This window comes from Camarhynchus parvulus, chromosome 4 (genome assembly GCF_901933205.1).
Source record: "Camarhynchus parvulus chromosome 4, STF_HiC, whole genome shotgun sequence".
NCBI classification, from domain to species: Eukaryota; Metazoa; Chordata; class Aves; order Passeriformes; family Thraupidae; genus Camarhynchus; species Camarhynchus parvulus.
Window position 1 is genome coordinate 39,139,837 of NC_044574.1, and position 12,826 is coordinate 39,152,662.

The following is a 12,826-nucleotide window of genomic DNA, read 5'->3' on the forward strand; positions in this document are numbered from 1 at the left end:
AGTGGAAAATTCACTTTTGAGAACAAATCCTTTATCAAAAGATGGCATTACAAACGAAACCTAACCTGATCTCAGCAAATTACATTGTTCAGATTCCTGGTGTGGTACGATGTGAACTCAGCCAAACAGATTAATTACTTACATAAGTCATCCTCTACATGGCAATCTCTCACCTCAGTGGGTGGATGTGCACATGAGTATGTGGTAGTGGCTGTTTGTTTACTTTTTCTATCACTAACATCCTAATGGCACTGTTGTTGAAATTTAAAGTTATCTATCTGGCATTAAAATAATGACCAGAAATATTCACACGCAGAATAATTAATATTCCTTTTTCCTTACCTGAACTAAATACTCCCGGGAAAGCAAAGGCAGCCGAACATGCTCCATCAGACGTGCCATTAACTCCTGCCTTACATCTTTGTCATGGTTTACCCAGGCTATCACTGCTTCAAATACCTTCCAGAAAACAAACAAATCTAGTTATTTGACTTACAAGTTCATAAGCATGAAAACATTAGTGTGCCTCCAAAAATAGTTTTGCTTATACTAAAACTCCTAACCTAAGAACACATGACAGTGGTTACAGCTCCCATTATTTCCATATTTATCAACTATAAAATTATGAAGGTGCATTATCTAGTCTCTTTTTATATCAACTCCTCCAGTGGTGTTTCAAGGATAGCTGTGCTACATTAACAAAATGCACACAGTGACTTCACTGATACTGAAAACTAGGCAAACAAACAACACAGCAGCAGGAATATTACAGTCCTCATATTTTCCTTCCTTTCTTGGAGAAATGACCTGCCACATCCCCGTTCAAATGACTTATCATCACTGAGTCTTAGTAGGATAAATGATCCCAAGCCTGGTTTTGCCTGCATTGCACAGCAGCTCATCATTCACTAGAGCATTAAAACCTTAATTATACTCCACAAAAGCAGCATCACGTGTATTTAGGTGATAGATCCAGACCTTCAGGGTATTACAGGAACAACAACATAGCTTTGCTAGTTGCTGTTTAAGCAGATAGTTCTTAGATTCAAAGTTTCAAACATGAAACACTGCCTAACTGTACAAATGAGTATTCAAACATGCTTTTGAACACAATTTAGCCACATTTGAGTACAACTATAAACTTCTCAGAAAAAAGAAAACCAACATATTTCAAATAGATCATAACTGAATTTAAAAATCTCAAAATTAATACATCCACAACCTGAAAATCATTAGAGGTTTACAGAGACGGCCTGGGTTCATTGAAGAGCACAATGTTTCAAAAATGGCTTTAAAAGATTGAGATCTAGGCTAAAGGTGAGCTAACACACATTAAACTCTGGTTTGGTAATACCAAGCTGCCATGTCATCTCCTGTGCAACCCACATTTGTTCAGTTAGGTTAAACAGCTCACATATACACACAAAGCTTTAATACCTTTGTGGGACTGCTGATGTTAAAGCTACTAAATGGCATATAATAGCTCTTCAAATTTGAAATGATTTATTCCTTGGTAAACCAAACTCCTGTGGATGTGACTCAGCACATGGTCTGGTTGTTCTGCTTGAAGATGAGAAGGAATTTCCATTTAATGTAGTTTTGGTTTTGGGGATTTTTTCCCAAAGAAAGTAATGTGATTTAATATAGTTGTAGGATTTTTAAGAGTTGAGACTAGTTGTCAGCATCAGACTGACAACACTTTTGGGAAACATCCTTTAAACTTGAGCACAATACCTGCCCAATTTTGCTAAGGAAACACAGAACACGTCTGAAAAAGGGCACAAGATCAGTAGGAGCAAGCTCACTCTTTCACATGAAAGGATGAAAAAAATAATGGGATACAGATTATCTTACCTTCTCCTCTGAGGCAATTGTGAGTTTGTCACTGGATATCAGACTGCACACCTGCTCTACACCGAGATTGAGGTATTCTTCACTAAGCACAACATCAGAAAAGTGCTGTTCTGTTTGGGGGAAAAGAAATACACTAACACAGAGCAACAGGTCTCCACATGTTTAACAAGCATCAACACAGCAGGGGAAAACAGAGGAAAATGATTCAATATGCAAGCTATTCTACTTTGTCTAGAAGCAATATATTGACTTAACACCTCTTCTATAAGTTAAAGCTTGGTCTCACAAATAGCTTTTATATTTAAACATTCTTTAACTGAAATATTAAAGCACATTATACTAAAAGTATTGTAATTTTCAGATGCTTGCTTCATCTCAGTACTTGTCCTTGAGAGTTACCTAAGTCTCATTTTAATAAATTTGTACACAAAAATACAGAAAAAAGTCTCCAGAATTTTATACTCTGTATGCTGTTGACAAGCATATTTTAAATTCATAGTTTGACATGAACAACGGTTGATTCTTTAGGACCAACCAACAATGTCATACAACAAGTTCTGTTGCATCTCTCAGAGCTTTTTCAAGGTCATAAAATACTACATATTGCAATCTCTACAACGTGCAGAAGGTATGTAGTTTTTCCTAATTTTTTTTAAACTTCAACTTAAATAAAACTGAACAAATTTCAAGTTTCCACATTGTCATTCAGTTATTCAGTTGTTCCCTCCCTTCCTTAAAATTGCTTTTTATGGCATTATTTTACTTAAAAAGTTTCCATTCAGTTAAATTATTTTTCTCCTTCTTCTGCTATTAGCAGAAGTCAGAAGGGACAACTGTTATTAAGAACTTAAGAATTCTCTCAAAATTAGAATAAATAAGAGGCCAGCAAACATACTCAAACCACAGAACATTTTATAGCCTTTTCAATCACTGTATTAGTACTACTGTAACTAAGACTCTATACTTAAGAAAGTTGTCTAAGTTGTTAAAAAAAGTTAAAGAATGCTGAATGCTTAAGCTCAAGAACTATAATTTTTCAGTTCAACTTTGAAGTGTACAAGAAAACAGCTGTTTTAAATGCAATCATCATTGGTACAAGTCTAATGCTGCAGCATTCTCTTATGATGGACAGATAGTATTTTCTGCAGTACTTCAGGCAATGGGAAAGAAAGGATGAAAAGAAATACTATTGATTTTTATAACATCCCCATTACTTTTCCACTCTACAAATTTTCTTGTATCTGTTTGCTTTTCAGAAAAGTATGCAGTTTCTCAGGCTAAGCATCTGATGAGTTTTATTGTTTGCAAATAGAAATTGAGAAAGATAATTTGTATAGATTATTTTTACAATAAACTCCAAATTTTAGGTGACAGTGTCAGAAACCGGTATGCCTGGCTCTACTGAGAAGCTGAGTTTGGAAGCAAGCAGAAAGGGGAAGCAACATGCATCCAAATCTCAAACAAATCTGAGGTTCTGAAGCACCGTTCATCTTTTCTTGAGAAATACAGTGCAACAGTAGATCCCATCCAAAAGGATAATATTTCATAAATCAGAAATACCTGGTTGATTTTATAGATTCACATACAAAAGCCATGCTTTTTAAAAGTTTATTTAGATTTATGTCATGAATTAACTAGGAAGAGATCCACCCTCTAAACCAGGAGAGGCGAAAGTTGAGAATTTTCTAATACAATGAATGTCAGGCTGTCTCCAGTTGTCATGCTAGACATAAGAACTATAAAAGAGAATAAAAAAAAAGCCAGTGCTTGAACAAAAACTGTTTTACTGGATGTCAGCCTCTTAAAGCATAAAACATGGCACATAGTCAAGGGAAAGAGTGAAAAAAGGAGAAACACTAACTAAACCAAACTACTCAATCAACAGCTACAGATTCTCAGGTGAATGAATTATGGACAAAAGAGAAATAGAGGGGATTTCTACATAAATTCTAGTCATCAAAAAAAGAGGTAAGGTGAAATAACTTGTCTTGTAAGAATCAGATCCCTTGTTGTCTAGCAGACCATCGTAACTGATTGATAGATAACATTTGGCAGAAGCCAGTTGCAATTACAGCTACATGGATTATTTAATATAATTAAAAACTGAAAAATAATAAGGAAATGTAAAAATCAATTAAATCCACCAATGGTAATTTATGTAATTCTGGTTCAAGCGCTGAAGACAGAAGGCTTCATTATATATAAAAATCACACTTATGAAATTCAAACTTCTTGCATCCTTTTAGCAAGAAGGATATCAGCATCTTTGAAATAACATGACTCAGTACTAAAATTTCAAGAAATCAAACTTGGATCCTCTTTTCCCAATAATGATGAAAAATAGTACTGGAGGTGTGTGGATTTTTTTGCCTTCTGGGTTAGGATTTTTATTATCTCATATTACAGCTCCCATCCTGAGAGCTTCGATAATCTGAAGACATTAACATCAAACATTATGAAAGTTATGCTTAAAAGATTAAATATTTCCTGTAACTGTCCCCTGTAAAATCTCAAATTATCTACATTTTTATTTATTGCATTACAGAACATACTTCTTTCTTTATGAACATCTCTTAGAGAAGCAGAGAACTATCCATATGGAAGTTTCCATGAGAGAACAAAATAACTTTTTTTTCCTAAATCAGAATTTTCCACACAGTATGCAACTTTGACAAATTTGTACTGGAATCCTACCCCATTTCTTGCCTCTTTACCCAGAAATTGAAGCCAGCTGGCTCTAGAGTCTGGCAGCCTGAAAACAAGCTGGCTTAGGACCTGCAGAGGCTTGGCTTCTAAATTCCCCACTTCTTAAGCAAGTAGAGTCCTACTTCTTTATTATCAAGACTAATCTCTGACTTAAAAAAAAAAAATCAATTTTAGGACGTTTCTAAAATATCTGTTCCAATTGCATATGAAAAACAGATTTTCACATTTTTGCAACTGAGTCAGTTTCTATCTGAATAGCTAAAGATCTGTCCTTGTCTGCCCTGTGCCAGTAGGGTGGGACAAACGAAAAGAAGTCTTTAACAGGAAAAGGGCTAGTAACAAAAATGTCTGGAAGCACAATAAACAATGCCAGCATGGAAAGCATAGAAAGAAAATAGGAGCTGTAAATGCACCACTTTTTGGTATTTGTTGTTCTGAGTCTGGAGCTATACATGCACATTCAGCAAAAAGCACTTGACACCTCTCCTATCCAAAAGGCACACAAGTCTGGCTATACAGATAGTGACATTAACTTTATATTTTTCAATTGCATAGGAAGGAAAGCTACATCTGAAAGCTGCACAGGACATTTTATACTTTAAACATTTATGCATTAATTCACAATGTCACATTGAGATTTTTTGGCTTGGGACAAAAGGCCTTTGCTATTGGCCTGTTTTAAGGCACTGGTCAAACAGGAACCCCAGCTTTGCTGCAGAGGTATAGACAGAAGTTCTGCCAATTGGAGAACCAGCAGAAGCTAAAACTGCAGAATCACCTTTTTTCCAAAGAAACTGATTTATTTGCAAATTTTATACTTAAATAACTGTTTTTTAGAACACCATGAAATTCACAACAGCCAAGGCAACAGCAGCATAGCAACAGACGTTGCTACTCAGAATAGAATCATAGGAATGATTCTGACAACTCCATCCTTTGCATGCCAGGCATACGGACGTACACAAGAACAGTCCACAGAAGACATGCACGCTTCCAAGGCTTGCCAGGGCTCAAGTTTCAGACTAAGAGCACCAGAATCAAGAATCCAAATACAATGCAGCTGTTATCCCAAATACAATGCAGCAACCCCTGCATCACAAAACATGCTAGGGTTCCCTAGCAAAAGAATCTTTAACATCTCAGCACAGTGCTAAAAGCCAAAAAGGTTCACTGTGCCTCGCCTCAAAGGACATAACTGCCACAGGTCTCCCAATGCCTGTACTGCCCTATGCAGTGGGTGAAATACATTACTATTCTTTGGTTAAAACTAACAAACGTGTCAGGACATAAGCACTGAGCTAGGATCTCTCTAGTCCAAGATGGCACACGCCTCCTCATTAAAAGATTTTACCAATTTATCTTCAGGTTGTACATAACATTACAACACCTATATAATGCACCTCCTTCTCAGGAAACACTGTTATTTGGTGAACATCCTTTAACACTACATAAGACATATCCCAGACCAAAACTGAGGACAGACTAGCAGCGCTAATGCCACACACTCTTCCTAGGAATCCTCACAAAAGAAGGAGGAGAGGCCTCAGCTGTACACAGTCTCTGACTGTGCAAGTGTAACACGACCCAGAGCAGGACTGCTTGCTGGAACATCATGAGGACATGTGGCATCTCCAAGTTAAATTGCAACAGAAGCTCATTCCATGTAACCTGTATCAATTGTCCACTATTTTCAGATCACAGGTGCATATAAATGACTCTCCTAGAGTTCTTGCTCTCTGCTGCAAAGGACCAACCCACCACAGGAATATGAAGCTCCAAATTTAATGGAAGTTATATTTTCATTCCCACTGAAAGAAAGTTCTAGAGTTTCACTTTTCTAATACCTTCTGATCCATTGGCATCCATTTGTTTTTGTATTAGCATTGTCTATTAGCACAACTATCTCACTGCCTCTTTTTTCTAAATCTAAAATAGCAAGTGTAACAAAATAAAGACTGGGAGAAGTTAGAAAACAAAATACTTTTCATTTTCTCTAGCAGGGAAATATTTTCACTACTTTTTTCAATCTAATAATCCTTTTCTGTACTCATTCTAATTTCTGGAGCCTTAATCTCAAAAGGTGTGCTCTGGGAATTAAGCTGCCTGTGATACAAAGCTTAACTCTGAAATGGCACAGCCATGTATTTTTGGCTCAGACTTTTGAGAATTTTTTTTTCATATGTAAGAAAGCTGTGATAAAGTACAAAGAGCCATTTGAGATAAGAACAGGGGAAAAAAGACGCTATGATGGCCGAGATAAAGGCAGTAAGTAGCCTGAAAATTCAAGAGCAAAAACATTGACCTGAAAAGGTATAGAACTGTATGAAATGAAATCAGGGAGTGAACAGACAGAAATTCAGCAAGACTGATGATCAGCCAATTCCAAGGAGAAATGAAGGCCAATGCTTCCTCCCTGGATCCTTTTATCAGGAGTACTGAGCATTCTGGTGCTCAGTCTAGTATCTTGCATGCCCCAACTTCCCTCCTCTTTTCACTTGTCTGTGTTCTGCTTGCAGACACTCTCTGTGGGCAGCAAAGGATGCCTGAACAAAGTGACCCAGGGAAGGACAGTTAACAGGTGGACACAATTCCTGTGCTCTCAAAACACGTTTAACCAATACTGCGCTCAAGGTCTTGCCAGGGTCTTAGAATATTTATTTCTAGAAAGTAATCTATACAAATATTAGCTTCAACTACTAAACACAACAAAGATTGTTCAGAAGTAACTTAAGTAGTTTAGAGGTTTAGTTTAGAAGTAACTAAGGCCCAGTCAGAACAGAAGCTGGAAAAAATAATTTAAAACTCAAACTTAAGCAACAGCTGTATCAAAATGTGTTCCCTAAAATATTAAATATCTGAACATTAACTCTAGTTAATAAATGTATGTCTTGCTTCCTATTTCAAAACATGTAATAGCTTTTTGGATTTAATAGTGTATTACTCAAAGACAAAAGGATTTAATTAAAACCTTTTGCATAGATGTCTAAATAGAAATATTACAAAGTCATTCAGTCATGTGCACACCTCAACTTCATGAGTAAGGCAGGCATTACAAAAGCTAGTACTTTCAAAAAAAAACCTGAAAAGCTTTTGAATCTTTTAAATTGATATATCAATTATTCTTGATAGAAATACTATAATCTCCTGTGAGTTAAAAAAATCTATACCACAAATCAGCATTTCTAGGAATGAAGATAACTGAAAGCATTCATCAAAGTCCTTGCCTTTCTGAGCTCTAAATTTATTGAAGGCAATAAAAAGCCTATTATTTTGACCCGAGTTGAAGCACTTAGTGCTCTATTTCAGGAAAATATTCAATTTTAACTCTGTACTAATTGTTAATTATGCTAATTGGTCACTGTGCATTTAAGGAAAGTTATGAAAAGCAATGCAGTCATACGTATTTCTTTCTTCAGCCTTATCAGGACATTTAATTTTTAATTCTCTTTTTATTGCTCTTGATCTAAGCCTGACTAACTGCCTGATCTAAGTTCTAGGAGGAGGAAGGCAGAGCGAAGAGTGGACCTGACTATGCATTCTGACTATACACAGCATATTTATCTCAAGAATAAGAACAGACTGTGCATTGCTTTAAAATACACCCCACAGACACAGCAAATACACAGTAGGAGTTGAGCTGGCAGCTTGTCATACAGGCCAGCAGTACTCCAAGAATATGATTCCCCCCAAGCTTTTGGGGGGAATTTGACAGAAATGGAAGGTGGTTTGGTCAGAGGAAAGATAAGGCTAGTACCAAGCATGAAAATAGGAGAGCTGGAAAGATTCAAGTGGATGAGACTATAGGTACCCTTTAGAGTAAGAAATTTCAGATCTTTGGCTAGATGAGCAGGATTTTCAGAAGATCAGTTGATTACATAATACCCAACATTACATTTCTTGCTTCTTCACTGGTGCGGTGCAGGGGCTACCCCTCTTCCCAATGCCTTTTTCTTATTTCTTCCCCCATGTAATTCCTACATACTTGGACTTATGGTAGTTGTCAGAATTTGAATTCTTCTTTCCTGATTTCCTCCCCTAAGTGACAGTGCAAGATTTTAAACAGGAAGCTAGCTTCTGTCTGGATTAGAAACGTCTTGGACCCTAAGAGTCAGAATAGTCTGTGAAGATGCTGCCCCATTCAGCTTAAATATAACTGTGGGCCAGCCAGCACATTTTATTTCTCTTGAAGGCATTCAGATCAAACGCAGTTTTCATCAGGAGATACATGTCTGCAATACCCTGGATAAAACTCGGGTTCCTCTGGATCCCACCCACCCTGACACACAGCAATGTGTGCTTCAACAATGAGAACTTGCCTGCATATGTGTTGGCCTTGCTCAGGAGCTCTGTGCATGCATGCATGTCAGCGAAAGCACGAATTCCCAGGCAGTTGATAGGATGAAGCTGAGATTCCAAAAATTCACAGCAAGTCCTCTTCACATCCTGCAGTTGCAAGAGACCAGCTGCTGGGAGCAGTACCTGAAATGAGAAGAAAGAGGTGGTTAATGTCCTAATTCAATTCTGATGTTAAACAAGAGTATTGTCAGTATTAAGAAAACAAAATAAACCATTACAAAACCAAGACCAAAACAAAGAGGAAGATTTCAGCATTATGCAACTGAAGAAGTTAAAACTCAGCATAAGCATGATTTTACCTCCCTACAGATACCATTTAGAATAACAAGAAACATCTCTACCATTGTGTTCACTGGGGAACTCGTTCCACAAACTGTAACTCACACTTTATTTAAACTCTTCCCAATATTCATTCACAAGTTCCCTTCTTGCATTTCCCAGAATTTCATAATTACATCTCATTTCCAAGCCTTCAGTGTTGGATATTTTTAAAAGAAAGTTTTCTTGACCATGACAGAATATGTAAATCTTATTTGCATGCAAGCAGTGGACACTGTACAATTGTTTTGTTACCATCAAATATAAGCATCTTTATGCAAGAGATTCCAGTAAGGACAGAATTCAGACTTCCTCAGAAGTCTGTGACCATCTTGGAAGAATAATAATTCAAGATTGTCTGGCAATCAATATAGACAGGAAAAATAAAGGATCATACATTTAACAAGAATTTGCTTTGAATATCAACTGTTAATGAAGGAGAAATGAAGAAAAGACACAAATGTGATTGCACTCAGATACATAGACTATTATTAAGCAAAATACTTAAAAATTAGTTTAAATCTTAGATAATATTTAGTAAGTCTAACAAAGTAAGTGGAAAAGATGTAATAAGCATAAAAGTCAGTGTTACACAATTCCAAACAACTCTAGTAAGCTTAAAGGTTATTAATGACAAGGTTGAAAGAGTACAGTGAAATAGTTTTATTTTAGCATATGTTTATATAAACGTTAAGATAGTATCACTAATACAATTTGTATTAGCAGAACACTGTATGATTAGTTATAACAGCGAGTAGATAAATTCATTTGATAGTTAATTCTATGACAAGATATAATCATTAACTTACATAGAAAAAAATCTATGCCATAAATCTACCACACGTATTTATTTACACAGCTTGCCCCAATGAAGCAAACATTTCATAACTGATCACAAATTCGGTAACTAATTCAAGGACAGTCTTAGATAATTTTAGGCACGTTATCAGTATAGTTGAGCAAATAATTCTGAGAACAATCCTTGACTGCATAAATGGATCCAGTAGAAAAATTTGTAAAACCATCATCAAATCAGAATACAAAATGGAAACATGAAATTTGAGAATGGCATGGAGAAAATAATTTAATATTTGTATTCACAGTTAGCCTGGCATACTTATATGAACAGTAAAGGAATGTTACAAGAACCAGATTACTCTTCATTATGGGAAATTTACTTCATTTTTGAGATCACTGTAACTGAGCTTCCAAAGTTAGAGACTTCAATATATTTTAATCATCAGAAAACACAACATTCAAGTCTAAATGTATTTTACATTCTGCTGCTAAAAAGGAAAAGAGAAGCAAAGTGCATCAAATTTATCTCATTGAATTACACATTGGGCTTTGGTTACTAGGCAACAAGAGCTGTGATAACATCTAGCTATTTTCATTTGTACCTATAGAAGTGTTGATCTGAAAGCCATAACAACCTACATTCAAAAATACAGTTCCATCACAGTCAGGTTTACTCTGCTGAAGCCAGGGACAGAACGAAAGAGGGAAGAAATACCGAAGCAACCCAAACTCCTCACAAACCCATCAGAAAAAAAAAGAAAAGAAAAAAAATACTACATTAAAGCTGTGGTACAGGTTAAGTTTAATTGCTGCTGACTCTAAACTGGTCAGTTATAGCTCAGATCTGTTCCAAAAATAGCCAGCAGAGGGTATCATAACTTTCCTTTAAAGATCAAAAATACTGTAATGCGCATACTGCTTTGTACTGCAAGAAATGCAGAGGTGGAAAAAATCTCCGATTTCTTGAAAATATGTTCTATGAAAATATATTCTCAATGTGGCTATTTTTTTTTATAATCAAAGAAAACGGAACAGATTATTACTATTGATGGCAAATAAGAAATTAGGTATTCTCTGTGTCAAAATTGTGGTGATGAATCTCAGAATGACTGCTAGATTTCCTGGAGCAAATGATTTAACCCTTACGAGCCTGTGAAGACTCTTCCCTGGTTATTTCCTTTTGGTTCTCCTTCCTGCAGTGACATGCCTATTCCCAAAGCTCTGTGCACCCATCATGCCAAATACACCTTTCCAACCCCACTAAGAAAAAAAGGACTGGGACCAGGTGCAAGTATTTGTTTTAAAATCCACCTGCAATGTCACCTGCTTAGTCAGGAGGGATCTACTGAAGGCCTGGAACGTGAGTCCATGTTTTCACTGAAGTAATTCAAGCTCTTCACAACTCAATCATCAACCTGTTAATGAGGCTGCTGCCCTTTCTTGTGGCCCTTCAGGTACCTGCCAGGAGTATGTCAGGGGCTGAGGGTACTAATGATGCCTGCAGCTTTTCTCCCTCCTTTTTCTCCTGACAGCATTACTACTCTGCTCATCTTTGTGCAGCTGGACACGTTCACCTCACGTGACTGAAACCTGTGTTGAGCTTGGAGGCGAGGAGCAGCTGGAACAGGCAGGAACAGCACCTCTCCAGGTGCTCACAGGCCCACCAGCTCATCAGGAACACATTTACAACAGTCCCATAGAGATAAAGCCTGCCTGAGTGATGAACCAGCCTCCACAAGGAAACAAGGCTCAGAGGAGATGGGCACGGGTGATGAACTCGAGGAAGAAATACAAGAATGAGCATCTAGTGGCACAAAGTCAAATTTATCTCCATGTAAAAGGAACTGGAGGGTGACTTTTCCTTTAGGTATATGGCTGTACCAGTAAGTCATCAGGTTATGCAAACAGCCTTTTCTAAAATAATTACTAGCATGTGAGGTCTCCCTCAGCAAAGCCAGGCCAGCAGGGGGAGAAGTACATATGTGACATGGCTCACTCCCACAAAAGTGTAAAACCGAAAAGGCAAGAGAAGGAGCTCTCAAGAGAGCCATAGGCTTGAGAGGGCTTTAGCCCACATATTCCTTCCTGGTGAACTGGAGATGCCCTCCATCCTGACAGTGGGCATATGTAGATCAGAAATGGGAATCACTTTTGCATAGTGATCCAAATGTATATTTCAAGTGCTGTGTCATGCTTGTGTTGTGATTTCAGCATATTGCAGCATGTCTCTACTAAATCAAAACATAACGCTATGTAGTACCAAGTATCTTCAAAACAGTAAATTTCATGGCAATCATTAAATGTCCCTCAAGGACTATCCAGAAGAAGCTGTTCAGAGCAGCTGCCCTGGAGTGCCTCCATACCAGACAAGGGTGTTCATCCCACCTGAGGGCTGCTAGATGACCTGACTTGATTGGTACCAGTTCTTCAACACACAAGGTTTCAGTGGCTGTCCTGCTAGTTGAGAATGGGGGAACAAGTCCAGTGGAAGGAGCCACCAGGATGATCAGAGGGCTGGAGCATGTGACAGTACAAGGAAAAGCTAAGAACACTGAGTTTGTGCAGCCATAAAAGAAAAAAAGGGAGACCTTATCACAGTCCACAGCTACTTATTGCGAGGGTATAGAAGAGTGAGCCAGAGGGTTCTTGAAGATGCATAGCCACAGAACAAGGAAAAGTATGAACATAGGAAAATCTGACTGGAAAAAAAAGGAGTTAGGTTGCTTTTTCTGTTTTGTGTTGTGATTTGCTGGGTATTTTTTTAGTGAGGCTGATTAAGCCCCAGAACAGGTTG

General features: G+C 37.3%; 1 protein-coding gene across 2 annotated transcripts in view; it reads right to left on the reverse strand.

Annotated features, from left to right (window-relative positions):
- KLHL2 (kelch like family member 2) overlaps window positions 1-12,826 on the reverse strand; it is a 53,787-nt gene that overhangs the window by 11,024 nt on the left and 29,937 nt on the right. For both annotated transcript variants that reach the window (XR_004060685.1, XM_030947581.1), the window contains exons 5-7: window positions 8,877-9,039; window positions 1,855-1,964; window positions 343-459 (exon numbers count right to left, since the gene is read on the reverse strand). Coding sequence is in view for 1 of the 2 variants with exons in the window: in XM_030947581.1 (XP_030803441.1) it covers window positions 343-459; window positions 1,855-1,964; window positions 8,877-9,039 (390 nt within the window). In the remaining variant the exon portion in view is untranslated. The remainder of the gene's footprint in view (window positions 1-342; window positions 460-1,854; window positions 1,965-8,876; window positions 9,040-12,826) is intronic.